This window comes from Eulemur rufifrons, chromosome 6, assembly GCF_041146395.1.
Source record: "Eulemur rufifrons isolate Redbay chromosome 6, OSU_ERuf_1, whole genome shotgun sequence".
Taxonomy (NCBI): domain Eukaryota; kingdom Metazoa; phylum Chordata; class Mammalia; order Primates; family Lemuridae; genus Eulemur; species Eulemur rufifrons.
The window spans coordinates 76,271,753-76,296,886 of record NC_090988.1 but is presented as its reverse complement, the minus strand read 5'-3'; the positions used below and the strand labels follow the sequence as shown (position 1 = coordinate 76,296,886).

At 44.2% G+C, this 25,134-nt stretch overlaps 1 protein-coding gene across 1 annotated transcript; it reads left to right on the top strand.

Moving 5' to 3' along the window:
* Positions 1-17,131: 17,131 nt before the first annotated feature.
* On the top strand, positions 17,132-24,409 carry KCNA4 (potassium voltage-gated channel subfamily A member 4). Its single transcript, XM_069469751.1, has 2 exons — positions 17,132-17,587; positions 20,688-24,409. The coding sequence occupies exon 2, from the start codon at positions 21,440-21,442 to the stop codon at positions 23,402-23,404; it is 1,965 nt and encodes a 654-aa protein (XP_069325852.1). The 5' UTR covers positions 17,132-17,587; positions 20,688-21,439; the 3' UTR covers positions 23,405-24,409.
* Positions 24,410-25,134: the final 725 nt, after the last annotated feature.

Sequence of the window (25,134 nt, the reverse complement as noted above, 5' to 3'; positions counted from 1 at the left end):
ATAAAGAACATTGAAAACCAGAAGAGGGGAGGGAGGGAGGGCAGGCGAGGGATAAAAACTTACCTGTTGGGTAGAGTGAACACTATTCTAGTGATGTGCACACCAAAAGCCCTGACTTAAGCATTACACGAGTTATCCATGTAACAAAAACATTTGTACCCCCTTAGCATTTTGAAATAAAAAGAAAAAGGAATGACTCTCTTGGTGCTTATAACTAACAAAGAAGACTATGTATGTGTGAAACTATTCTAAGATAAAAGCAATGGTTTGATATTGTCTTAAAAATAACTTTAATTTTTATCCAGTCAATTTTATCACACTCTTATTCAAATTATCTGCTTTTAAGTGAAGAAGATTTAGTACACCTGGTAAAATATTAGCAAAAATATCAAATGTCTTAAAGAAACCTGCTGTTGTTTAGAAAACTGCAGGAGCAATTCCCATCTGCAAATGGTTATTTATTACCTAGTTATTTTTAGATTTCTTTTTTGGATGCATCATTCATAGTAGCCTCCGGGTGCATCTGCAGAGTTTAATAATTAGCTTTCCCAGTATAGCTTACACACAACATAGAAGACAACATAAACACAGGATGCATTCATATACGTTAGTGCAGAGTCACGCACAAACAGGTGAGTAAAGATACCTTTCATCAGGAGCTTATCAGCCAATGAGATGATTTAGTAATTCCTTAAAGACCAAGAAGCTTAAGTGCTTGACAGTGATCAAAGAGCTACTTGTTTGTTCAGGGATTTTGGTTTGTTTCTGAGCTGTGCCTTATGCCTATAAGCTTTTAATGAGGCTACAAAATGTTTACGTTCTGAAAATGAAATTATTAGTCCTCAATTACAGAAATAAAACCCCACAAAATACTGCAAAATTTCAGGGTAACATTGTACACTAGTTATGGCAGGTTGCAGTTGTCTGTTGTCTGTTCTTGGTGTGCTCTTGGCCAAAAAATGACCAGGTACACCAAAAGCAAGGCAAGTGTGAAAAGAAGTTTATCGAGGAAGGGCAAGGTAGGTTTACAGAGCAAGAGCAAGATATAGGTTTAGAGAGCAAGAGCAAGACACATTCACCATAGACCATGAACAGAACCCCTGTTGTAACAGAAGGGCCCCAGTTATGGTCTGGGGTCCTGTTTTATATTGCTTAGGCAGAAACTTCCTTGTTCAAATGTCACAATCGAACCACTTTCATGGACAGTTGGGAGTTATATAACCTGAGTCTTACTGCACATGCAGATCTCCCATGAGCCTCTCTGAAAGTCCATTTGGGGGTGCGGTGGTGAAACACAATGTAGAGTTAGCCTTAGGTTGTTCTAGTCACCTTCTAGACCCTACTGTGCCTGTGCTGCTTGGCTCGAGGGCTGGGCTAGGGAATCCTCTGCATTCTTTTGCAGTTAGTGCAGGAAGTTCTGATTGACAGATTGTTAGAATGTTCTCTCCTTCTTGAGGTGTGGCAATTGATCAGGGCTTCTGCCTTTGTCCCCAGGAGGGCCAGAGGTCCCTCACTGTCTACCTAACAATCTGTTGCAACTTGATCATAAAATAAACTCTAATGTGGAACGTATAAATTTTAAGCATGCTAAAAATGATGCCGGGAGGGTCTTATATAAGTATGAGTACTAAAAGTCTCCTAAGATCTTAATGCAACTGGGCATGTGGCTGTCACAATTATTGCACTGGACTTGTGTTGGTCCCTATTCAGAAAATTTCATCCCACCCAAAGAATCAGCGGAGTGGCTCCCCTTTGGGACATTGGGGACTTGACTAGGTAAGCTGTGATTTAAGTGGCCTGGTTCAAAAGGACAAGCTAAATTAATTAGATTCCTTTTTTTGGGAAACTTTAAAATTTATGCAAAGGACTGTTGGAATGAAAAATCATGTAACAATGGGGCTAAGTCAGCCACTGTGGGCCCACATGCATGAGGTTATGTGAAAGTGGAGACTCCAGGCTGAGAGAGAGGCTGGGGTGGGCGGGAAATAGAGATAGACAAGAATGGAGAGAGAGAGAGAGAGAGAGAGAGAAACCTGGTTTATCATCTGTTTTTTTCTTTGGTTCCTCAGCTCTTTTCTGGATTCCTGTCGGACCTAAAACTTTACCACTGTTGTATAGGAGCTAACTTGAACCGATTTCTATTCCTTGCTACCAAAAGAACGTGCAATGAAACAGAAGTAGTAACAGAGCACAGTACATCTTGCCTTTCAAAGAATAAGCAGCACCAGACCAGGGGAAAGAATCTGTTAGCTGCATTTACAAACCAGGACTCCTGGGGTTAGCAATCATCGCTGCTTTTTATGTAAATGTAGCAGTATTCAGATGTAGAACAGCGAGCACCCCTCCTCCCCAGGACTATCTCGCTAACCTCCTAGGGGCACACTCCTATCCATTTCCAGGCACTTAGAAGAGTGAATAAGCCTTGAATTAGGTGCTTAGGGAAGGAAAGAGATGTGTTTCTGAGTCCCTGACTTGGAATGTGTTAAGTAGTGGTGTGGCAGAATTAAATTGTAATAGGGCTCTTGTGCATTAGATCCTGTGTGTTCATTAGGCTCCTTTTGGGAAAGCTTTTGCTATTTAACTACCCAAATCTCAATTTTTGAACCACATTTGCCCATACCCTGGCTAAGGGTTTTGCTTTCCTCTGCCCCAGATCTTCACCTGGCAAGCTTTCTTGAATCCTTAGCTTAAATGTCACCTTGGCAAGGTTTTCTCCTTAGCTACCCAACTAAAGTTGAAACCCCCTTCCCTAACACTTCGTTACCCTATATTATTTTCCTCATTACATTTATTGTTGTCTGAAATTTTCTTATTTATTTGAGAGTAAGGGCCTTGTCTTCATTTATCACTACTGCTTAGTCTTAGACTAATGTCCGAGACAAAGTAGATGCTCAGGAAAATTTTGTTGAATGAATAAATGATTACTACTGTTAACAATATTCTGAATATTTAAGCTAATGTCATCTACGGCCATTTTACGAGAAAAACTGCCAAAATTCCAAATTGGTTAAGGGTGAGTTTTAGATTTTGAAGACCTAAGAGAATTTGATTAGCATGTTATCAACTGGCAGGCTGATTATAAACCTTTCTATCAATTCCTTGAAAGAAGCTTTAAGAACCATTTATAGCCAACATGTTGTTGAGTTTCAGGTACCATAGCAAAACTTGCTAGTAAGAACAATCTATATATTTGTTATCTAGTTCTGATGTTGTCTTAGCTCAGGCTGTAATGACAAAATACAGGTTGAGTATCCCTTATCTGAAATGATTAGGACCAGAAGTATTTTAAATTTGAGATTAAAAAAAAAAAACCATTTTGGAATATTTGCATTATATTTACTGTTTCAACATCCCTCATCCAAAAATCCAAAATCTGAAATGCTCCAATGACCATTTCCTTTTAGTACCTTGTCAGTATTCAACAAATTTTGGATTAGGGAGCATTTTGGATTTTGGATGTTCAGATTTGGGTTGCTCAACCTGTATCACAGACTGGGTGGCTTAAATAACAGAAATCTATCTTCTTACAGCCCTAGAGGCTGAGAAGTCCAAAATCAAGGTGCCAATATAGTAAATTTCATTTTGAGGACTCTTCTTCTGGTTTTTAGGTGGCGGTGGTCTTGCTGTGTGGCAACATAACCTCTTCTTTGTGTGCTCCCAAGGTGATATCTCTTCTTATAAGGGGACTAATCCCATCATGTGGGTTCTACCCTCATGACCTCATCTAATCCTAATGACCTCCCAAAGGCCCCCATCTCCAAATACCATCACCTTGGGAGTTAGGCTTCAATTCAACATATGGATTGGGGAGGGGGCACAAACATTCAGTCCATGACAGATGGTTACTGCTTTAAAATAATGATGTCTTATATTTGTATTATATTTTTATGGTTGTAGAACACTTTCCCATATATTTTCTTATATGATTCACACTCATGATGTTGTGAAACAGAATTGATGCTGTAGTTTCTGTTTTTACACATAAGAAAACTGAGGGTTACAAAGGTTAATTGTCTTGCTGAGGCTTTCAAAGGTTAAGGTCCGCAGGCAAGAGGCTGGAGAGATAATCCTACCACACCCAGGGATCTGGTCTCTGCTCCAGCCCCTCAAGCAATTCAAGAGTAATTGCTTTGGTCAAATGTTTATATTCTTTTCCAAGGGCTGTTGTGAAACATTAAAATTTCACTGTAAATATATAAATTTACTTTCAAGTTTAAAACTATATATGAATTCAGAAAAGATCTCTTTGCTAACAACCATCCAAAGGAAACAGGCAGTGTTTGCACCCCTACATGACCTCTAGCGATGACAGCCTGGGATCTCTGTGCTTACTCAGAACAAAATCTGATTTGTGAGGCTGACTGAGAAATAAACTGGAGGAGCTTCAAGTGTACAGAAAACCTGATGTGTTACGTGCTGTTCTCCGGAGTCCACAATGAGAAACCATAAGTTAGCATCCTTATGACACCCATACTCTCAGCTTTGTTTGTTTTGGCTTTTTGTTTTAAAATCTATCAGTTGCCTAATTCCCAGAATTGTGTTTATATCTTTAGCCAGAAGTGGGGAAAAAGTGAGCAAATGGCAGATGTAATTTTGGGTAGGTTTTCTAACTGATCCGTACTTAATGGAAAGTTCTTCCACATGAGAATATACTTCCTACAAGTATGGTCCTTGTTTTGAGAAACATGTGCTAGACAAGGTTTTTCTCACATTTAACCAGACCAGAAAAAATGTCGGTCTAATGAAGGAGAAATAGTCAGGGTACTGGAGGCCTGTAAACATTCCTGTGCTGGAGAACACAGGCTGTCTGTAAGGTTTGGGTGATGCCTGTCCTTGGGAGGTGAAAGGTGTTGATCAAAATCAAAATGGGAGAGAGAGGGAAGGAGTCAACTCTTAAGAGAATAGAATCCAGCCTGTCCTAATGTATTGACCATATTAAAGGGGGCCTTCAGAGATTTGGGAACATATTTTTGGCAGGACGTATACCATGACTTCTAGTTTTTATGAAAAGGCCCACATTTAGGTATCTGGGGAAAACTCTTGAACATGAACTATTATATTAGGAGTAACTGCAGAAGGCATGGTGGTGGTGGTGTCTATGGAACTGAGATGCCGTTCTACAGCTAAACCTTGCCTTGATTCTCCTGTGCCCCAAGGTTGCTCCTGATTGGTGCCAACAGACAAGCCTGTGGATGATTTTTATCTGTACAGGTCAGTACTTCACTTTCAATGAGTCTCCACAACTGCCCTGTTTCTTAACCGCATATAAGGGAAAACAGAACAAAGAACTAAAAAAAAAAGAAAAAGATTCTACTTTACCTTGTTATAGTGTATCTGACAGAGTGGATCTCAACACCGTTGATACACCACAGTATCAGTGTTAACAGTGAGTTGTGTTGCAAATACTGTTACTTCAATTAATGGGGGGGGCATTTTTTGATAGACTTGCATTTAGAAAACTCAATCTGAGATGATTTAAAATGATGCCAATTCAATTTCACCCGATTGGTTTCTGAGATGCATTCATAAATGGAGGAGAAAGGGATGTCATTGTATCTAGGAGGCCCAGAAATGTGTGCAACTCAGTCTATTTAGTGAATGCTGCAGCTGCTAATCTGGGTTTGCCCAGGGGAGTGTGTTGTGCATATGAACTACATCTGTCCTGGGTGTAGAGGTGGAAAAAGGGTTGAGAATTCCATCATGCAGTGTGTTTTCATAGACCCTGGCTTAAGCGTGGTGTATCTAAGTCCATCCTCACTGCTTCCCTTCCCCATTTCATATTGGATCCTCTGCTTATTTTTGCTTATGCTCACACATGCCATTCTCGTTCAGTAAGCCTTTGCCATGAGACTCCTTCTGCCCCGAGGACCTTTCTTTATAATTTCGATTAGGTGCCACTTCTCCCTGCCCGTTGTGTGACTTCTATCAGGGCCTTACCATGTAAGTGTATCGACTCATCTCTTGCTGTCTCGACCGTAAGTGTCCACACAGGGCAGGCAGCAGCTGCCTTGCTCCCCATCCTGCCTGGCACAGTGCTATGATCAGACAGTCAGTGAATGAGTAGTCAGTCTTTCTCTCCAGGGTTGATGTTTCCTCACTGCTGTGGTCTGCATGTATCCACCCTGAATTCCTATGTTGAAATCCTAACCTCCAAGGTGATGGTATTAGGAGGTGGGGCCGTTTGGAAGGTGATTAGCTCATGAGGGCAAAGCCCTCATCAATGGAATTACTGCTCTTATAAAAGAGTCCCCAGAGAGCTGCCTTGCCTTTTCCACCATGTAAGGACCCAGTGAGAAGTCACCGTCTATAAACCAGGAAATGGGGCCTCATCAGACACTGGATCTGCCGGCATCTTGATCTCAGATTTCCCAGCCTCCAGAATTGTGTGAAATAAATTTCTCTTTATAAGCTACCCAGTTTATGGTATTTTGTTGCAGCAGCCTGAATGGACTAGGACAATCACTGCTGCAAGAAACAAATGTGCTTTTCTGATGTCTTGAGATCTGACCGATACCAATGTGCACAAGATGGAATGGGAGCTGCTGGTGAACAATCACTGAAACAACCATCTACAAGAAAAAAATAGCTAAGTGACTCACATTGTATAAGGAATTATGGGCTGCTCAAAGCATGCCCATCCACAAATTTGGGAATGGAAGCATGGAACCAAATCCCCCAGGTCTTTCTCAGTCTCTCATCACTTCAAAACATTAAAAGTCAGACAGTTGAGAGGCTGGGGTAAGCAGGTGAGAAAAGTGGTCTTCTTTTCATTCTCTCCAAACACAGTCACTGAACTTTCTTGGCAAAGGGAAGCCTCCTGCATTATTCATTCACATTCCATGCTGGATCAAGTGCAGCACTAGTTGCTCAGGAGAGAGTGCCTGTTTTCAGTGAGGTGTCACAGGCTTTTTGGGGAGACAGAGGAGGAGTAAATAGAACATTGCAATCGCTGTGGCCCACAGTCCTCAAAGAGAACAAAAACATTGATAATGGGCCTAGTTTGTATCCCACATGGCCTCCTACTGTGCTTTGTACAAAGGCAGATCTGCTGCCCTCTGCCCCTTTCTGTGTAAGCAAAGGCTTCATAGTGTGATCTGGAACATTTGTACCACCACTGAGAGGATTCAAAGCCAGGGATAAATTCATTGTGGTAATAGGTGTATTTGGGGGATGGAGAACTTACAGAATTTTGACTAGTTGATGAATAAGAAAGGCAAGAAAATAACTTTTTTTCTCTCCAAAAAAAAGAGGGCTTCTGGATTAGGACAAGGTAGATTTTTTTGGTCATAAGCAAAGAATCTTTCTGCTACTGCTTATTTATATGAATTTCTAGAAATCCCTAAAAGAATTTCAAGGAAAGAAATGGAGTATTCCTTATTTGTTTTATAAATAAATTATTTAAATGGGCAAAGAGGTAGGGTTGTGTGTGTGTGGATGTGTGTGTGTGTGTGTGTGTGTGCGTGTGAGATGAGGGCAAAGCGAGGAGAGGGGCATGCTATTCCCAGTTAGATCTAACCTATTTCTCCAGCTCTGGTTACTTCTGTTCCACCCTAGGTACCATGTATTCTCCATGGCAGCTGCTCCAATTCTCACTCTTTTTTAGACATAGCTCCCCTTTCCTTGGAAATTCTTGCTTACTTCCCCCAGTTTAGATGTTGTCCCATTATCTGTGCTGGGGAACACCTTTCTCATACCTCCATCATAGCATGAATCCCCTTGATTCCTAATTTGTCTATGTATGTGTGACAGCCACTAGTTTGCACCAACCAATGGGCATAGACCACATGGTATTATCATCACTAGCATGTGGTCTGTCCACATTGGAGAGAGTCAGATGTTTAAGGCTTAGTTAGGAGATAGGCAGACTGGTTGGTTTCCTGTTTTAATGTGGTCCAGAGGAGGGGAGCAGAGGCCCCTTGCTCTAGCTGAGGCTTGTCCAAAGCCCCTTATTCAAGCTGAGGCTTGCTGAATTTCTAGTCAATTAGAAGCAAAAGACCAAAAACCTGTTAACCACAAGTTTCTGCTTTAGAGGGCTGGGGAGTTTCCCATAGTCCCCATACACGCAGTTAGGCTTAAGCTTCAACTTATAGTAAACTGTTCTTCATTTACGATTAAAATGAATTATTAAAAATTATTAAAAATCTTCCCCACGGGTGGGGATTTAAAATGCTAATGCTACATACAATGCATGAAAAAGTATGTAAAGCTATTGCACAGATGCTCGAATAACCCCATTGTATACATACTTTGACATAACCCTTCCCTTTAGAAAAGCCCTAAAAACCAATCCCCACACTATCCTCAGGGAGTGGCCCAGATTTTTCCTTTCCCAGTGCTGGCTCCCTTGTGCACAAGCTAAATCAACTTTATTCTTTGCTGCTATGTCTGGTGATCTCTCTTGATTTCTATCCTGGGAGATTACAAGAACCCAGGGGCATTGGTAACATCATGTGCCACCCCAGATGGGACTAGTCTGCCCAGAGGACGGAGGTGACTGACCAGGCATGAATAGAGGCAGCAGCTCTGGACCATATTGCTTTCGCCTTGGCGCCTGGGTGTGTTGGGTCCAGACCTGGACTGGTCCTCGTTCTTTTTATTTCTCTCCTTCTCTCTCTCCTTTTCTTTCCCCATCCTCCCTTTTTCTTCTTCCTTTTCCTGTCTCTCTCTTCATATTTTGTTTTGGCTTCTCAGTAGTCTTGGCATTTGGGTGATTAGCTCTTTGAGATTTTGTTTTATTAATAGTTTTCTATCTAGATATCAGGAGCAATTCCCGTTCATTGTTTACCCATTTAGTCCTCTGTATGGGCAATTGGAGTGACTCTGGCTGGCCCTTTCGTATTGAACTGGGAAACTGTCCCCTGTTCTTGTGTGGGCTGTAATCTGTGTTTCTTTTTTTATCTTGAACTTTGAAACCTCTCAGTACGTCCCTCAATTTCTGTCTTCTTTTTGGGGCTCCCAAGTTTGTACTCTGTTTTGTCAGTTATCTGAGAGAAAGTGTGTACCTGTAGCTGGTCCTTGTTGCATGTGTGAACCAACCCTCTATAACTCTTAGGAGGAACCGTTACTTATTAGATCAATTCACCTTTTTTCTCTTTTTGTTTGTCTAATGTATCATCTCGTTTCATATTATGGAGTCAGTGTTAATGAATGTGGGCATAGAATAAGTTCTACTTGGAGCTGGTGTGAAATAAAAAAGTTGGAAGCTTTTGAAGATGAGGGGGAAAAGATTTTAAATTTAAGAACTCTTAGGCCTCCTCCTCGGAAAACTCCTCTCCCTGTCTCTTCCTTGGCCTGTCTGGGCCTTGCTGGGAACTTGAGAGAGTGGGTTGAGTGGGACAGGGACCATTACTACAATCTCTGTGACAGTTGGAGATGAGGATTTCACCCCTCGCTAGGCCCCCCGATTATAGGACACCAGCTCAGTTGTAGGGAACACTACAGGCATCCCAATAGATTCCCCCTTAGGTGTATTCTCAGTAACTGGGATCAGTTTAAAATGGATAATCTAAAAAGAAAGAAGCCATGTTCCTCTGTAATTTAGCCTGGCCCCAGTATTCCCCAGAGGACTAAGAAAAATGGCCTGAGAATGGGTCCCTAAGTTACAATACCATTTTACAATTGGACTTATATTGCAGAAATGCTAGTAAATGGATTAAAATCCCACATGTACAGGCCTTTATGAAATTATACCAGGGTTCCAAGCTTTGCAATTCCTGCTAACTCTGTGTGGCTTCTCTTAAACAACAACAGCAGTTGAGAGAAGAGCGACTTTCTGTCTTGGTTCCCTGGATCCTGTATTCACAACACCTTTCCAGGGCTAGCAGGGGAAGGAGTCCCTTCTGCCCCATAATCCTTCCCACTCTGAGCTTCCCCCATATGGACCTGGAGCTGAGAGACCTTCCCCTTCTTTCCCCAAAACCCCCATTGCTGTCCCTGATGGGACTTTGATTGGGCTCTAGGCTAGCACCCTCTTTCAGCTCCCCAGCAGCCCAGAGCTGCTTTCCCCTTTGGGGAGTGATGGATAAAACTGAAGGGACAGCTTGGGTACATGTGCCCTTTTCAATGTCAGACATAAGTCAGTGCAAGGGTCTATTTGGCTGATTCTTGGAAAATCCAGATAAGTTTAGAAACAAATTTATCAAGTTGGGTCTAACTTTTTCTCTGACTTAGTCACTGTAGTTTTGACTCATTGCTGTACTTCTGATAAGAAAGCTCAAATCTTAGGAAAGGCTACAGAGTACACAGAATAAATGGCCTGTTCTAATCCTGGCCACATCCTGGGCATCTGGTGAGGCAGTCCCCAAGCAAAACCCCTAGCGGATTAATAAAAATGGGAGAGATCAGTTAAGGATGAGCCATTTCTTTAATTGCATATTGGAGGGAATGAGAAAATGCCAAACCAAGGCAGTAAACTCTGATAAAGTGAGAGAGATTACTCAGAAAAGGGACAAAAATCTGGCCATGTACAGTAATAGGCTTTTCAAGGCTTTCAGAAAATATACTAACATAGACCCAAAGGCTGCTGAGGGTCAAACACTTTTGGCTATGCACTTCATAACCCAAGCTGTGCCAGATATTTACAGAAAGCTTCACAAGCTGGAAACCTACCCTCAGATCCCTCAGGCGACATTGGTAGGGGAGGCCTTTAAGGTTTGTAACAATTGGGACCAGGCAGAGAAGGAAGAAAAAGATGAGAGAATGAAAAGAAAGGCGCAGATTTTGGCTGCCATAATTACAGGTCCACCTCAAGGTGACCCTGGGCAGCAGAGGAACCCTTGACAGGGAGCAACTAAACCCCAACCGGCATCGGCAGGACTGGGGCACAGCCAATGCACATGCTATAAGAACAAGGGGCATTGGAAGAAGAATTGCCCACTCCTTTCTGGGAAGTGGGGACAGAGTGGGCCTCCCCAACCCACTCCTCATATTGTTAGCCTCTCAGATGAGAAGCCTTCCCCCTCCTGCTGAGGGGGCCCGTGTGCTCATCGGGCTCCACTCCTGAACAATTCCATCATTATCACTACTGTGGAACCTCAGATCACTCTTAACATGACACGCAGAAACACTGAATTCCTTTTGGATACTGGAGACACCTACTCTGTCCTGCCCCAGCCATTGGATCTTTCTCCAATGCCAACTGTATGGTGACGGGAATAGATGGCTAACTGAAGGTAAGACAGTTTACCTTTCCTTTAGCACGTGAAATTGGATCTAAGGCTTTCGCGCATTCCTTCCTCTATGTCCCTGAGTGTCCCCTTCCTTTCCTAGGTCGAGACTTACTATCCCACTTAGGAGCCTCAGTTTCCTTCTGGGGGATGCTGTGCAGGTCTCAGTAGCCCCTGAAAAGGGAATCCATTTGTTGGTCCTTTTGGCTCTGGGCTCGAGTAACAGAGTCCCTGTGGGACACTGACACTCTGAGATGTGCCATCAGTGCTGAATCTGTTAAAATAAAACTTAAGCTCAGCATACCATACCTATGCAAGCCCCAAAACCCTCTGAAGCCGGAAGCTTTATAAGGAATATGGCCCCTTTTGGAAAAATTCCTATAACGTGGGCTAATCCAGCCTTGCCAGTCCTCTTGTAACACCCTAATCCTGCCTGTGAAGAGTTCAGGACCTCAGGCCAGTAAATGATTCAGTTATTCCCATTCGTCCTATAGTCCCTAATCTCTAAACACTCCTCTATCAGATCCCTGGGTCTACTCAGTATTACACTGTACTGGATCAAAAGGATGCTTTCTTTTACATACTGTTACATCCCGACCTCACTTATCTATTTGTTTTTGAATGGAGGGATCCAGAAATCCAAGAAGTTTCCCAATACACTTGGACTATGCTGCCCCAGGGTTTTTGAGACAGCCCCCACCTTTTTGGGTGAGCCCTGGGGAAAGACCTTAGTGACCTTAAACTAACAACTGGAGCCTTATGTTGATGACTTGCTCATCGCCAGTGAGGATTTCCACAGCTCACAGGAAAATACTATTAAGACCTTGAATTTCTTACGAGATCGGGGATATAAGGCCTCCTTTTCAAAGGCCCAAATCTTGCAAACAGAGGTCCAATATCTGGGATTCATACTTACTCCAGGAGCTAGAATGCTTGCCCCAGACTGGAAGCAGGCCATTGCTTCATCACTGGTTTCCAGCAACAGAAGGGAGCCGTGAGGATTCCCAGGGATGGCTGGCTTTGGACCCCAAGCTTTGGCCTCATTGCCAAATCCCTTTATAAAACACTCAAGGGTGGAGAAAAAAAAACAGTTCCACTGGGACGAGGCTTACCAGCAAGCCTATAAAATCCTGAAGTCTGACCTAGGGAGGGCTTCTCCCCTGGGATTCCCGGATTTGAAGAAAGCTTTTTTTACTTTTTGTACATGACATGTTGAGTCAAGCCGTAGGGGTCCCAGTCCAGAAACTAGGGCCTGTCCAGAGTCCAGTAGCTTATGTATTAAAATGATTAGACCTGGTGGTTCAGGGGTGGCCTGGCTGCCTCAGAGCAGTGGCAGCCACCAGCCTCTTTGTTAAAGAGGCCTCTAAACTTACACAAGGACCGCCCCTTGAGGTTCAGACTCCTCACCAGGTCTGAGATGTGCTAGAAATAAAGGGGTACCACTGGTTAACTGGAGGCAGGCTAACTCAATATCAAGCCTGACTACCATTAGGCACCCCAGATTTGACCTTAAAGGTATGTCAGACTCTGAATCCTGCCACTTTGCTTCCATTGCCCATTCCTGAAACACTGGAGCACACCTGTGTAGAGACTTTAGCACAGACCTATTTTAGCCAAATGGATCTGCAGGACACTCCCTTACAAAACCCAGATGAATGGTTTGCAGACAATGAAGTCCACAGGGCAGGTTGTGCTATTGTTAGTCTAAACCAGACCATAAAGGAAAAGCACTTCCCCCAAGCACTTTAGCTCAAGAAGCAGAGCTTGGTGCCTTGGCTAGGGCTCTTCAGCTTGGGGAAGGAAAAAGACTCAATATATATACTGATTCTAAGAATGGATTCTTGGTGCTTCATGCTCATGCAGTTGTCTGGAAGGAGAGGGGAATGCTAACTGCTAGAAGCTCCCCCATAAAACATAAGGAAGTGGTTTTGTCTCTTCCTGAAGCAGTCCAGCTCCCTGCCCAAATAGCTGTTATACACTGCAAAAGGCACCAGAAAAACAATTCTTTGATCAGCCAGAGAAACAACCAGGCTAATAAAGCTGCCAAACAGGCAGCACGGAAGGGACAAGTTGACACTTTCGCCCTTGTAATAGGGGTCTCCACCTTGCCCTCAAATCCCCAATATAATCAAACAGAGCAAAAGTCCACAGAAGAGAGAGGGTACCATCTTAATGGTCAGGGGTGGTTGGAAGATCAGCAAGGACATCTCTTCTTATAGGAGGTTCATCCATGGAAAATCATCAGAAGCCTTCATGAGACAATGCATTATGGGAGGGACTTGTTATGGAATTTTATCCAAAATCTCTAGCGGTTAAATCACTAAAGGCCACAGTGGATCAGGTAACTTGAGCATGTGAAATTTGCTTTAGAAACAATCCTCTGGCCCATCCACCGGCCCCCTCTCTAACTACCTGAGCACAGCACAGGGGAACCTACCCTGGGGAAGATTAGCACACTGATTTTACACAGATGCTCCCTAAAGATGGTTTCAAGTATTTTTTGGTTTTCATAGACATGTTTACAGGCTGGGTAGCTTTCCCCACACGAAAAGAAAACGCCACTCGAGTTTACAAATGGCTGCTGAAAGAAATAATCCTTAGGTTTGGATTACCAATTTCCCTACAAAGTGACAACAGGCCTTCTTTTATCACCCAGGTCACCCAGGAGCTGTCAAGCAGCCTTGGCACTCAATACAAACTTCACTCTTCTTGCCATCCTGAATCCTCTGGGAAGTCAAGAGAATGAACCAAATCGTTAAAAGAACTTTGGCTAAGTTATGTCAAGAGACTCAGGAATCATGTATCAACACCCTGTACCCCCCATTGTCTTAGTGAGAATAAGGGAAACTTAAAATTCAGCCCCTTTGAAATGACCTATGGGTGACCATTTCTCAAACCAAGTTTCCTATTGGATAAAGGCTTAAATCAGACTTTAAAGTACATTATTAATTTGGGACAAGTTATCAAACAATCACACAGTATGGTAACAGTATATTGCCTCTACCAGATAAGGGAGTCTAGGACCATTTCCCTGTTAACCCAGGCACGCTGGTCCTGCTCAAAACATGGTAAGAAGGAAGTCCAGAGGATTGGTTAACTGAGAAATGGAAGGGCTCTTACCAGGTTATTCTGGCCACTCGGACTGCTGTTGAGCTAGGAGGACTTCCCAGCTGGGTCCATGTCTCTAGAATAAAACCCTTTACTTCTCCCAATGAACAGCCCAGGCTCAGAAGCAGCAGTTTATTTCTGTAACCCTGTAGATGACCTCAAGTACCTGTTCAAGAAGCTGTCTCCAGAAGACAGCAAGAAAGCTAATTAACACACTCATACAAATGATTAATATGGGTGTGGGTACTTTTCTTTATCTTTGCTGGCATTTTCTTAATAATCTACTGGTCAGCTTTACTCTGCTTGCTTCCCAGGCTAGAATCAAGTCACTTGCTGGTGAATAGCAATTAACAAAACTTGCTTTTTGCCTTAGTTATTAACCGTACTTACATAAAAATCCCTCTTTCCCCTGAAAGATGGGACTAGACTGCCCGGAAGATGGAGATGACTGACCAGGCGCAAAGTGACACCTTGATGAATCAGGCCTGTTTTCTTTCCTTCTCTCCTTCTCTCTCTAGTTATGCTACATAATTAGCTATATCACCTTTGGGCAAGTTAACTAACCATTGTAAGCCTTAATTTCCTTCTCTATGAAACAGTGGTAATAATAGGACCTATCACATAAAGTGTTTAGTTATGTAGATAAAATTAGACAATATACATTTAAAGAACTTAGTGGAGAGCCAGGTACTAGGTGGACACTCAAGTAATATTACCTACCTTGATCAAGTCCTCAGTAAATATTCTTTGTATGACCCAAATGAATATCTTCCTGAGAGTAGTTTTTCCTCAGTTGTGTGCTTGCTGTGCTTTAGTAATTTAAATTCCTGATACCTAAGAAATGCAAATATTTAAAAAGTCCTTAGGCATTTAAAACTTCAAAATTCTCTGGGCCATGATAGGAACAAACAGTAAATGGCACAGGGAAGTATAATTCATAAAGTTTTAACATGATCCAATTACAATGTCCAAGCTTCAATATAACTGTCATCTTTAGTACATCATTCAATCTCATTTTTCATCTCCTTGAAAGCATTCCATAGTTGCTCCAGATTGATTTCACAAATTGCTTTTGGGAAACTGGTCCCAAGATCCTGTGCCCTCAGCCTTGCCTTTTATCATCCCAAGAAATATCCTTCTGATGAGCCCACAATAAATAGGAATTATTTGTTTCTGGTGTGGATGAAACAGCACAGTGATTACATCATGTTGAAGAGGTACAGAGGCTGTTCTGTGCCAGTGCACATGACCGTTTTCACGTTTGGAGAAATCCGCCCTCCCTACTTGCTGGGAGAACTATAACAGGGGATGAATTGAGGCAAAGAGCCTCCCTAGAGCCAGTGTGGAGGTATCTTTCTCTCAGTTCCCCCACCGCGGTTGCGGCCAGGGGATCACGGGTAAATTTATTCATGCCAAAAGTTCAAGCTGCCCTAGCTGGAAGAAGTTAGGAAAGCCAGGGCCGGCGCCAGGTTCTTTTTTTTTCCTTTCCTCTTTCTTTTCTTCTTACTGATTACCGTTCTATTTTGTTTTAAAGTTATTTTAAAAGATAAAAGAAAAATCAAACAGCAATGGAAAGCAGTCCTCCAGGTGTCCTTCGCTGAGCCAGCAGCGGTTAGGTGAGTGAGCACAGGGCATATCTATAATTCAGCTCCGGAATATTTCCCTTAATAATTAATTGAGCGTCACAAAAGGAAGAGGCCCAATAGGGCCCTCGAACAAAGCTGCTGGCTGAGTACGACAGTGGCCACCCAGGCGCCAACCAGCCACTGGTTGTCTTTGCTCCAGCAGTCCAAGCGCGCTGGCCACTGCTCCACTGGCCCATCGTGGGAGCTGAAAGCGGTGTCCAGAGACCCGGTTGCCAGTCATCTGGGCTTCTGGGTGTGTGTGTGCGCAAATGCGCACTTCCCACTGCTAATATTTCTTTTTGTGGCTCCGTGGGTATTGCATATTTATATTCAAGTCCAGCCACTTAACAAGCAACCTGTGATTCCATCTCGAGATGGGGACGCTGCCTCTGCGGGCTCCCTCGCCTGCCAGAGTACTTCTTTTTTTTTTTTTTTTTTTTTTTTATGGAGGTGGGCAGTGGTAGAGATCCCGCCACGAAGAGACAGACCTGCCGGAGTCAAACCTCTCGCCGAGTGGTATTTCTTTTTGCAGCAACAGGTTCGCTGAAGGCTCTCCCGCCTTCCAAAGCCCCCAGCCCTGGGTCCGCCCTGCAAAACCTGCTCATATCCCTCCAACTCTCTCCCCCTCGGCCTTCTGCCTCGGGTGCGCAGCCCCTAGCCTGGGTCTGATTCCAATTTCTGCAACTCTCCCCTCACCGGGGTTGCATTCATGGTAAAGTCGGTTCCATCTGCGCCCCAGAAGCCCATCCCGGAGCTAAGGCCGATCAACTCCGGTGAGCAAGGAAGGGATGTGGGCGCGCTGGCAGGAGAAGAGAGAGCTCCCAGCCCGCGGCCTCGCCAGGGATGGGGGAGAGGAGGACGGGCGCCAGGGGAGATGTAAAGAAAGCGAGTTAGGGAGAGGGGAAGATGCCCCAAATGACCCGGTTTTCTGGACTGCCCCACCCGTCGAGCCCCCTCACCCCGCTCCCAAGCCTTCTGGCGGCTCCTGCGCTGCCGTCGGAACCCCTCTTCCAGCCCCAACGGGGACACTGCTCTGGGATTTGCTCCTCGCCTCTGGGGGCGACAGCCAAGGGCTCCTGGAATCCTTCCCAGGGCCCAGGAGTCGGGGGACCCTGCTGAGGGGCGGGGAGTCGCGGCGTCGTGACTGCGCCCGCCCCGCCGCGCTGCCCGGCGCCCCTGGCGACGGCCGGGAACGCCACACCCGCGGCACGGCCCTGGCCCCGCCCCCGCCAGGCGCGTCGCGGCCAGGGGAGGCGTGTGCTGCTCCCGCAGCCAGCGCGAGAGGGAGAGAGGGATGGATGTTGGAGGAGGAATTCGGGCTTAACAAGTGATCGCTGCTGTCTAGGATTTTGTTTCTTTTCGGGGGATCCTTGACTTCCTTTCCCAGGCGAGCCTGCCTGTGCTGAACTCCAGAGGAACCAGGAGTCTTGGGGGTCTTCTCTGGGGCAGCCCCATCCCCACCCCTAGGCTCCGGCAGCGAGGACTCTGTGCCCCCCTGGCCAGGCAACAGAACTTGTTCCGTGGATATTTTGGAGCCTTCACCTGCCAAACCGGAGTGATTCCTTTTACCACTCCCCCCACACCCAAGATCATTCTTCCCCTCCTCCAGCTGTTGAAGCTTGAGGGGGGAAAAAACAAACCAGCCAGGGGAATTTTCTTTATTTTTGTATTTCACCCTGCCGGGGAACGGTAAGTATGATACCTTTCTTATCTTTCCTCCTCCACCCTCCTCTTTTGCTTGTTAGAAGAAACTGTGGACATTTGAGGGGTAAATAATATCGGGAATGTAACAGAAGGGCATGAATGGAAGGCGGTTAAAAATAAACCAGGAGGTGGGAGCAGGGAGGTACGGATGCTGCGCGGCGCTCCGGGGGGCCAACAGTTGTTATTTTCCCAACCCCGGGGATGGGGTGAGTGCGCTCTGCTTAAGGTGCTCGAGCGGGAACCCAGGTCTGGAGGCGAGGGCGCGATTAAAGATGTCGTTTCCCAACGAGGTGGGGCTAAGATTTAGCATCGTTTTGCCTCGTCCCAGCCTCACAGGTTCCGTTCCTTTGGGAACAGCTGGTGAACGGGTCTGAATTGCTGCTTCTCCCAGCATTTGGATTTGCGTGCATTTTCCAAGCATTTGAGCAACACATAGGGGCTGTGTAAATGGCGTGCGAGGAAGTGTATGTTTCTCACGGTGTTGGCCTTTCTGATTCCCTCTCTCTATCTCAATTTCTCTGTTTCTCTCTCTCTCTGATAAGGTTCAGGTACCACCCTAACACAGTTGCAGGAATTAGCACTGAGAGATGAAAACAGCCTCGTTGCTGGGGGGTGAGAGGAGGAGGGGCGGGATGCTTGGCTGTTGTTTGGGGGTGCAGCGATTGGGGAATAGGTAGTCTGCAAAATCCTGTTAGTTTACTGGTGTTAAAGAGGAAGGGGAATTCCCCCGCAAAGGTCTCTCCCATGAAGGCTCCTGGGAATCGGCTTGAGTAGATTCTCCTAACATGAATATCTTGAGAAGGAAGAGAAATTTTTAAACCAGTGTGGTTTGCTGGCAGAAATGATATTTTTTTCTTCTTTTTTGCTTCTTTTTTGTTCATTGCCTTTCTTTTCTTTCTTTCTTGATCAGGGAGAGCGAGGTAATTGGTGGTCAATTAAAATAAATTAATTTTTTTTTTTTTGTAGTGTGGCGGAGGGAGTTAGATAAACAAAAACTAACAAACCTAAATAAATAAATAAATAAATGCGAATGTATTTGGTGTAGAGCAGAAAGAGGGCAGGTCTAGATCTCCTGCGGAGTTGACGGTGAATTGGAAGGCCCTCTAATTCTTGTCCTTCTGGGAGTCAGTGGGGCAGGATAGGGTATGCATAGTATTCAAATGTACAGGCACTTGGGTTACACTGGGGCTTTATTTAAATAGTGTATTATAACTGTTTGGGGGGAGTTGGGGAAGAAACTGAGCAAACTCTCAGGCTGTTGGGCCTGTGCAAATCTTTAAAGGATATTGTTGGCCTGACACTCCACAGGGAATGTAACCCCAGGATGGTTTTGTAAGTAGGGATGTGGAGACACCCTGAGGGTAAACATTTCAGACTGTGAAATGGTGTTAGGAGTCAGGCAAAGGAAAGGGGGATGTCATGTGAGATACCATCAGAGGTGTATTTTCTGGAGTTTGTGTCTCAATCAACTTCCCTCTTACCCTAGGAGAATGTGTATGATGGGGAAGGGGTGTGTGACGGGGAAGCCCTCTGTTTGCCACGTCTGTGCTTGTCACTTCATAAAATTCACTGTGTTTAGGCTGCTAGGCTGACAGGATCAGCAAGGAGCAGCAGGTGGTCAAGAGCTGAATCCTGTTAATGGCTTCAGAAAGCCATTTCTCTTATGCTTTCCAAGTGCTTCCAGTAATAGAAGCTGGTAGATGCCCTGAATTCTGACTGTCATCATCCTCTCCAATTCTCTGGGTCAGTCCTTGCATTCTTGGAAGTCCTGTTGGACAGAGTAAATGGAAGAAGCAAGAGGAGACAGGAGATTGGAGTAGGGGCTTTTAAAGGTCCTGGCTGAGGACCTTGGGAGAGCAGACTAAGGAGAAGGAAGGGTCAGAAATACCAGGTGACAGTGGGAATAAATTGGAGCTGCAAGGGACAGGTGATCAGGAAGTGGGGGATAGGAAATAAAGGTGGGCAGAAAGAGAAAGAAAGAGAGAGAAAGAAGAGAGGGAAAAGTATGGGAGATGTGGATTAAATGCAGGGGGAGGGGGAGTATGATAGGCTCAGAATGAAGTTCACACAAACTGGGACTTAAAAAATAAGAAGATAGTCCCTTGAGTGTAGGAGGAACCACTGAGGTGAACATGGAGGAACCGCAAGGAGAGAAGATGATTATTAGAGATGTGGGAACTAGGCTGTGGGTGGTTGGGAGTGTTCAGGAATCTGGGGAACAGAAAAGCAATAGGGACATGCTTCAGGGAGTCAGGCAATGCCAACTTAATACATCGGTGAGTCTCAGAATGTCCTGAATGTCCTCATGTTCTGTCTTTCCCCTACTTCAGACAGTGGCATAAGGGTGTAAACATTTGGGGCTGGGTAGATAGACAAGAAAAACGTAGGGTTCTGTCATGTTATGCATCACAGCCAGTGTTTACTGCCATTCATTTTGTATAACACCCATTATCTCATTTAATACTTACAAATGTGGGAGGGGGAAGTTGTATTATCTACACTTTGTAGATGAAGTGTTTGAAGCTCATTCAAGTAGTGGATTCTGCATTAAAAAAGCAACAACAACAACAACAAAAACCCCTGGTTTTTCTGACTTCCCCAATCCCGAGTTAAGACAGAAAGGGGTGGAAGGGAACTTAATTCAGAAACATTTTACGAGATGAAATTTAAAAAAAAATGCCTTGAGGTAAATGAATGATGGAAGCAGCTATAAAGTAACAGCAGTATTATTGTGGAATGAAGAGAGTGACACAGGGGATTAAGAGCTGGCATTGGTGAAGGGGAAGATAGGAACAAGGCCCGTATACACCAAGAGTGGAGAGAGGAAAATTAATTGAATTGCCATGAAAGTAAACTGAGCTGAAATAATAACCCAAGAAGAAGGAAAGAAGGGTGTTTAATGAGAGGGGATATTTAAGAATAGCCTGCCCCATACTCTTGAAAATGTGTGGTTGCTTGGTGTCTTTTATGATTTGCTTAAAGAAAAGAGAAGGAAGTGTATGTGAAATAAAATGCTCGGTTTGCTTGTTATGATTTGTTTCCTCTTTTTATTTTTCTCCTGTGCTTGTTTTCAATCCTTTTTCAGGTGAAGTGCTTCTTCTGCATGATTTTAGCCGAAGGATGCTCTGCATTTCCTTGATTTCTATGGAGACTTCAGAGCTGGTTTTGCTTCTGCTGACACCTCATCTAGCACCTTCTTTACCTCCCAGGGTCTTTGCCTCTGTCTGTATCTTGGCATTACCCCTGGGTCCAGGAAGCCTTTGAGAGACTGGAGAATCATCCTGATAGACTTTGAGCAGCAATGGCTGTACGTACTTCAAGCCACATCTTAACATGGGTCAAGCCGTCTCTAGAAGGCAAGTGCTAAGACTAAAGGCATATTTGCATTTTATTTAAATTAAATGGACTCAGCTTTGGCGAATTTCCATGGCAAAAAAAATATATTTCATTTTCTAGGCACAACTGCTGGCTGTCAGACACTGGCTGCCTTTGAATCTTGCAGCATCATCACCAGCTACATCCCAGACATAATTTCCAAATTTCAACACCTACTCCAAAACATAGGTGTCTGGCAGACCCCATCGTTTTCTGACTCGGGCTTGAGAGTGCTAGGCTGTTTATCTCTGGAGAGCAATGTTGAATCCCTGAGAAGAGAGAGCATGGGGTGTGCTGATTTAAAAACAGAAAATGCAAAGTTGGACTGAAAATATCCTTAGTCTTCCAAGCAATCTGCTTAAGGGTTCCAAACGTACCTTAATTTGGTGAGAAAAGAAGCTGCCCTATTTTTCTTTCCTCTTCTTCTACAACTGGAACCAGTCATTTCCAAAAACTACCACCATGGAGGTTGCAATGGTGAGTGCGGAAAGCTCAGGGTGCAACAGTCACATGCCTTATGGTTATGCAGCCCAGGCCCGGGCCCGGGAGCGGGAGAGGCTGGCTCACTCACGGGCAGCTGCGGCAGCTGCTGTCGCTGCGGCCACAGCCGCTGTCGAAGGCAGCGGGAGTTCTGGTGGGGGCTCCCACCACCACCACCAGTCCCGTGGGGCCTGCGCCTCCCACGACCCTCAGAGCAGCCGGGGCAGTCGGAGGAGGAGGCGACAGCGGCCCGAAAGGAGGAAATCCCACCACCGGCAGAGCAGCTTCCCTCATTGCTCTGACCTGATGCCCAGTGGCTCTGAGGAGAAGATCCTGAGGGAGCTGAGCGAGGAAGAGGAGGATGAAGAGGAGGAGGAGGAGGAGGAAGAGGAGGGAAGGTTTTACTATAGTGAAGATGACCATGGTGATGAATGTTCCTACACAGACCTGCTGCCTCAGGACGACGGGGGTGGCGGTGGCTACAGTTCAGTCCGCTACAGTGACTGCTGTGAACGTGTGGTTATAAATGTGTCAGGCCTGCGCTTTGAGACCCAGATGAAAACTCTGGCCCAGTTTCCAGAGACACTGTTGGGGGACCCTGAGAAGAGGACTCAGTACTTTGACCCTTTGCGCAATGAGTATTTCTTCGACAGGAACCGGCCCAGCTTTGATGCCATCTTGTATTATTACCAGTCCGGAGGCCGCCTGAAGAGGCCTGTCAACGTCCCCTTCGACATCTTCACCGAGGAGGTGAAGTTTTATCAGCTGGGGGAGGAGGCCCTGCTCAAGTTCAGGGAGGACGAGGGCTTTGTGAGAGAGGAGGAGGACAGGGCCCTGCCAGAGAATGAATTTAAAAAGCAGATTTGGCTTCTCTTTGAATATCCAGAGAGCTCCAGTCCTGCAAGGGGAATCGCCATCGTGTCCGTCCTGGTCATCTTAATCTCCATTGTCATCTTTTGCCTGGAAACCTTGCCTGAGTTTAGGGACGACAGGGATCTCATCATGGCACTGAGCGCCGGCGGGCACAGTGGGTTGTTGAACGACACCTCCGCACCCCACCTGGAGAACTCAGGGCACACGATATTCAACGACCCCTTCTTCATCGTGGAGACAGTCTGCATTGTATGGTTTTCCTTTGAGTTTGTGGTTCGCTGCTTTGCGTGTCCCAGCCAAGCGCTCTTCTTCAAAAACATCATGAACATCATTGACATTGTCTCCATTTTGCCTTACTTCATCACGCTGGGCACCGACCTGGCCCAGCAGCAGGGGGGTGGCAGTGGTCAGCAGCAGCAGGCCATGTCCTTTGCCATCCTCAGGATCATTCGACTGGTCCGAGTGTTCCGGATCTTCAAACTCTCCAGGCACTCCAAGGGCCTTCAGATCCTGGGCCACACTCTCAGAGCCAGCATGCGGGAACTGGGCCTCCTCATCTTCTTCCTTTTCATTGGGGTCATCCTCTTTTCCAGCGCTGTGTATTTCGCGGAGGCGGATGAACCTACTACCCATTTCCAAAGCATCCCAGATGCATTTTGGTGGGCTGTGGTGACCATGACAACTGTGGGCTATGGGGACATGAAGCCCATCACTGTGGGGGGCAAGATCGTGGGGTCCCTGTGTGCCATTGCGGGTGTCTTAACCATTGCTTTGCCAGTGCCAGTGATTGTCTCTAACTTTAACTATTTCTACCACAGAGAGACTGAAAATGAGGAACAGACACAGCTGACACAGAATGCAGTCAGTTGCCCATACCTCCCTTCTAATTTGCTCAAGAAATTTCGGAGCTCCACTTCTTCTTCCCTGGGGGACAAGTCAGAGTATCTAGAGATGGAAGAAGGAGTTAAGGAATCTCTATGTGCAAAGGAGGAGAAGTGTCAGGGAAAGGGGGATGACAGTGAGACAGATAAAAACAACTGTTCCAACGCAAAGGCTGTGGAGACTGATGTATGAATTGCTTTCTCCACCCGCCACTGCACCCCCCCCAAGCATCTCCAAATATATTTATGCATAGAGAGTGCAGTTATGAAAATGAAATATGCAAATGAGTCCAATGCATACAGTAGTACGCCACTTAATGGTTACACATGGCATAATTGTTACTAAACTTGTATTACATATCAAATAAATGATACATCTTGGAGAAGAGGGAGGCTTATATAGGAGCAAATCTATCTTTATATTTTTTATTAGAATGCAAGAATTTTGCACATTAACTGGAAAAGATGTTAACAGTAATGATGGTTCCATGGAGAGAATGTGTGTGTGTGTGTGTGTGTGTGTGTGTATGTGTAAGTAAATTGTCAACATTGTTAGTAATTGTGCAGTGATGGGAAAAGTTGGCATTTTGAAGTATTTACTATGTAAGAACTAATGAATTTGAGCAGTCATTTATCAGTGCTTTAATAGCATCTCATATGTCTTCGGATTCTGTAGTTGTTTTTTAAAAATTGTAAGAATTACTGTGTAGAAAAAAGAAAGTAAATTATTTAACAGAATATAGGTCACAATTTTATCTTGGATTTAATTAAAGTTTATTTTTAACTGGAAATTAACTTTTGAAAAGGCTGCAAGGCTTTAGAAATTGATTATATTTTATTATTAATTTTGGGAAGATTTGACGGCAAATGTCTAACATTATAGAAGAAATGAAGTCAGATAAAATGTAACAAATGTTGTTCGCAGGTAAACAGGACTGGATTTTTTTTTCCTTTGCACTACTTTATATGCTGGAGATTGAAAGAGACTTCATACTGTGAATGTTTACTAATGTAACAGTTCAATGACAATCATTGGAAGAATGATTTTTTTAGTCTTATTTTATTGTTCTCTTCTTTTCTTTGTGTGAGACTAATGGCCACGCAGATAACAGCACATGATTCTCTCTTCTTTTAAAATCTAAATAACTGATCTACAAAGGGACTATGAAGTCAAAGTTAGCACCTGAATCTTTTGAAATTGGTCTGTTAAAATGATGCTTTTGAAACCATACTATTTTAAATATTCTTCTGCCTTTTAACTCCAGAATAATTTAACCAAAGTTAATGCATGCACTGAAAGATTTTGAAGAAATAAGATGCCCAGCAGCTACAGTGATTATGGCTTAAGATTTTTCTATTAAATGTGCAACATAAATCATGCTAGATTTATTACGTTTTTTTTTTTTTTTTTTTTGTGCAGCTACATAAGAGCAGAATATGGGGATTCACCTCAGATTTTAGCATTCTATTTGCTAAATGGATATAAGGAAGAATTGTGTAAAAACATTTAGTTTCGATACTACTATCATTATCATCTTTATTAAAAGAATTTCTGACACATATAACTGCATTTAACTCATGACAAGATGTTCTAGAATGTGAGGTAACAACTAGTGATTGGCCTTGCACTGTTAATTCATAATATAGGTTAGAAAACTCAAAATACATAAGAGGACTTACTCTCCAATATTTTAACTTCTGTTCTTTATAAAATGATTGTCCTGTCCTGAGCTCTGGAAAAAAAAATACTACATAGACTATTTCTGCACATAATGAACTCTGACAACTGTGAACCAAAAACAAACAAACAAACAAACAAACAAAATGACCTATCATAGCCTTTGTCAAGTTTTTCTTTTTTTCTTTTTAACCCAGGCCATCATTTGGTAATTATATAAATCTTACCTCTCCTTTAATGTTATT

Coding starts and splice junctions, on each gene's coding strand:
- KCNA4 (XM_069469751.1), top strand. CDS start 21,440: ATGGAGGTTGCAATGGTGAGTGCGGAAAGCTCAGGGTGCAACAGTCAC.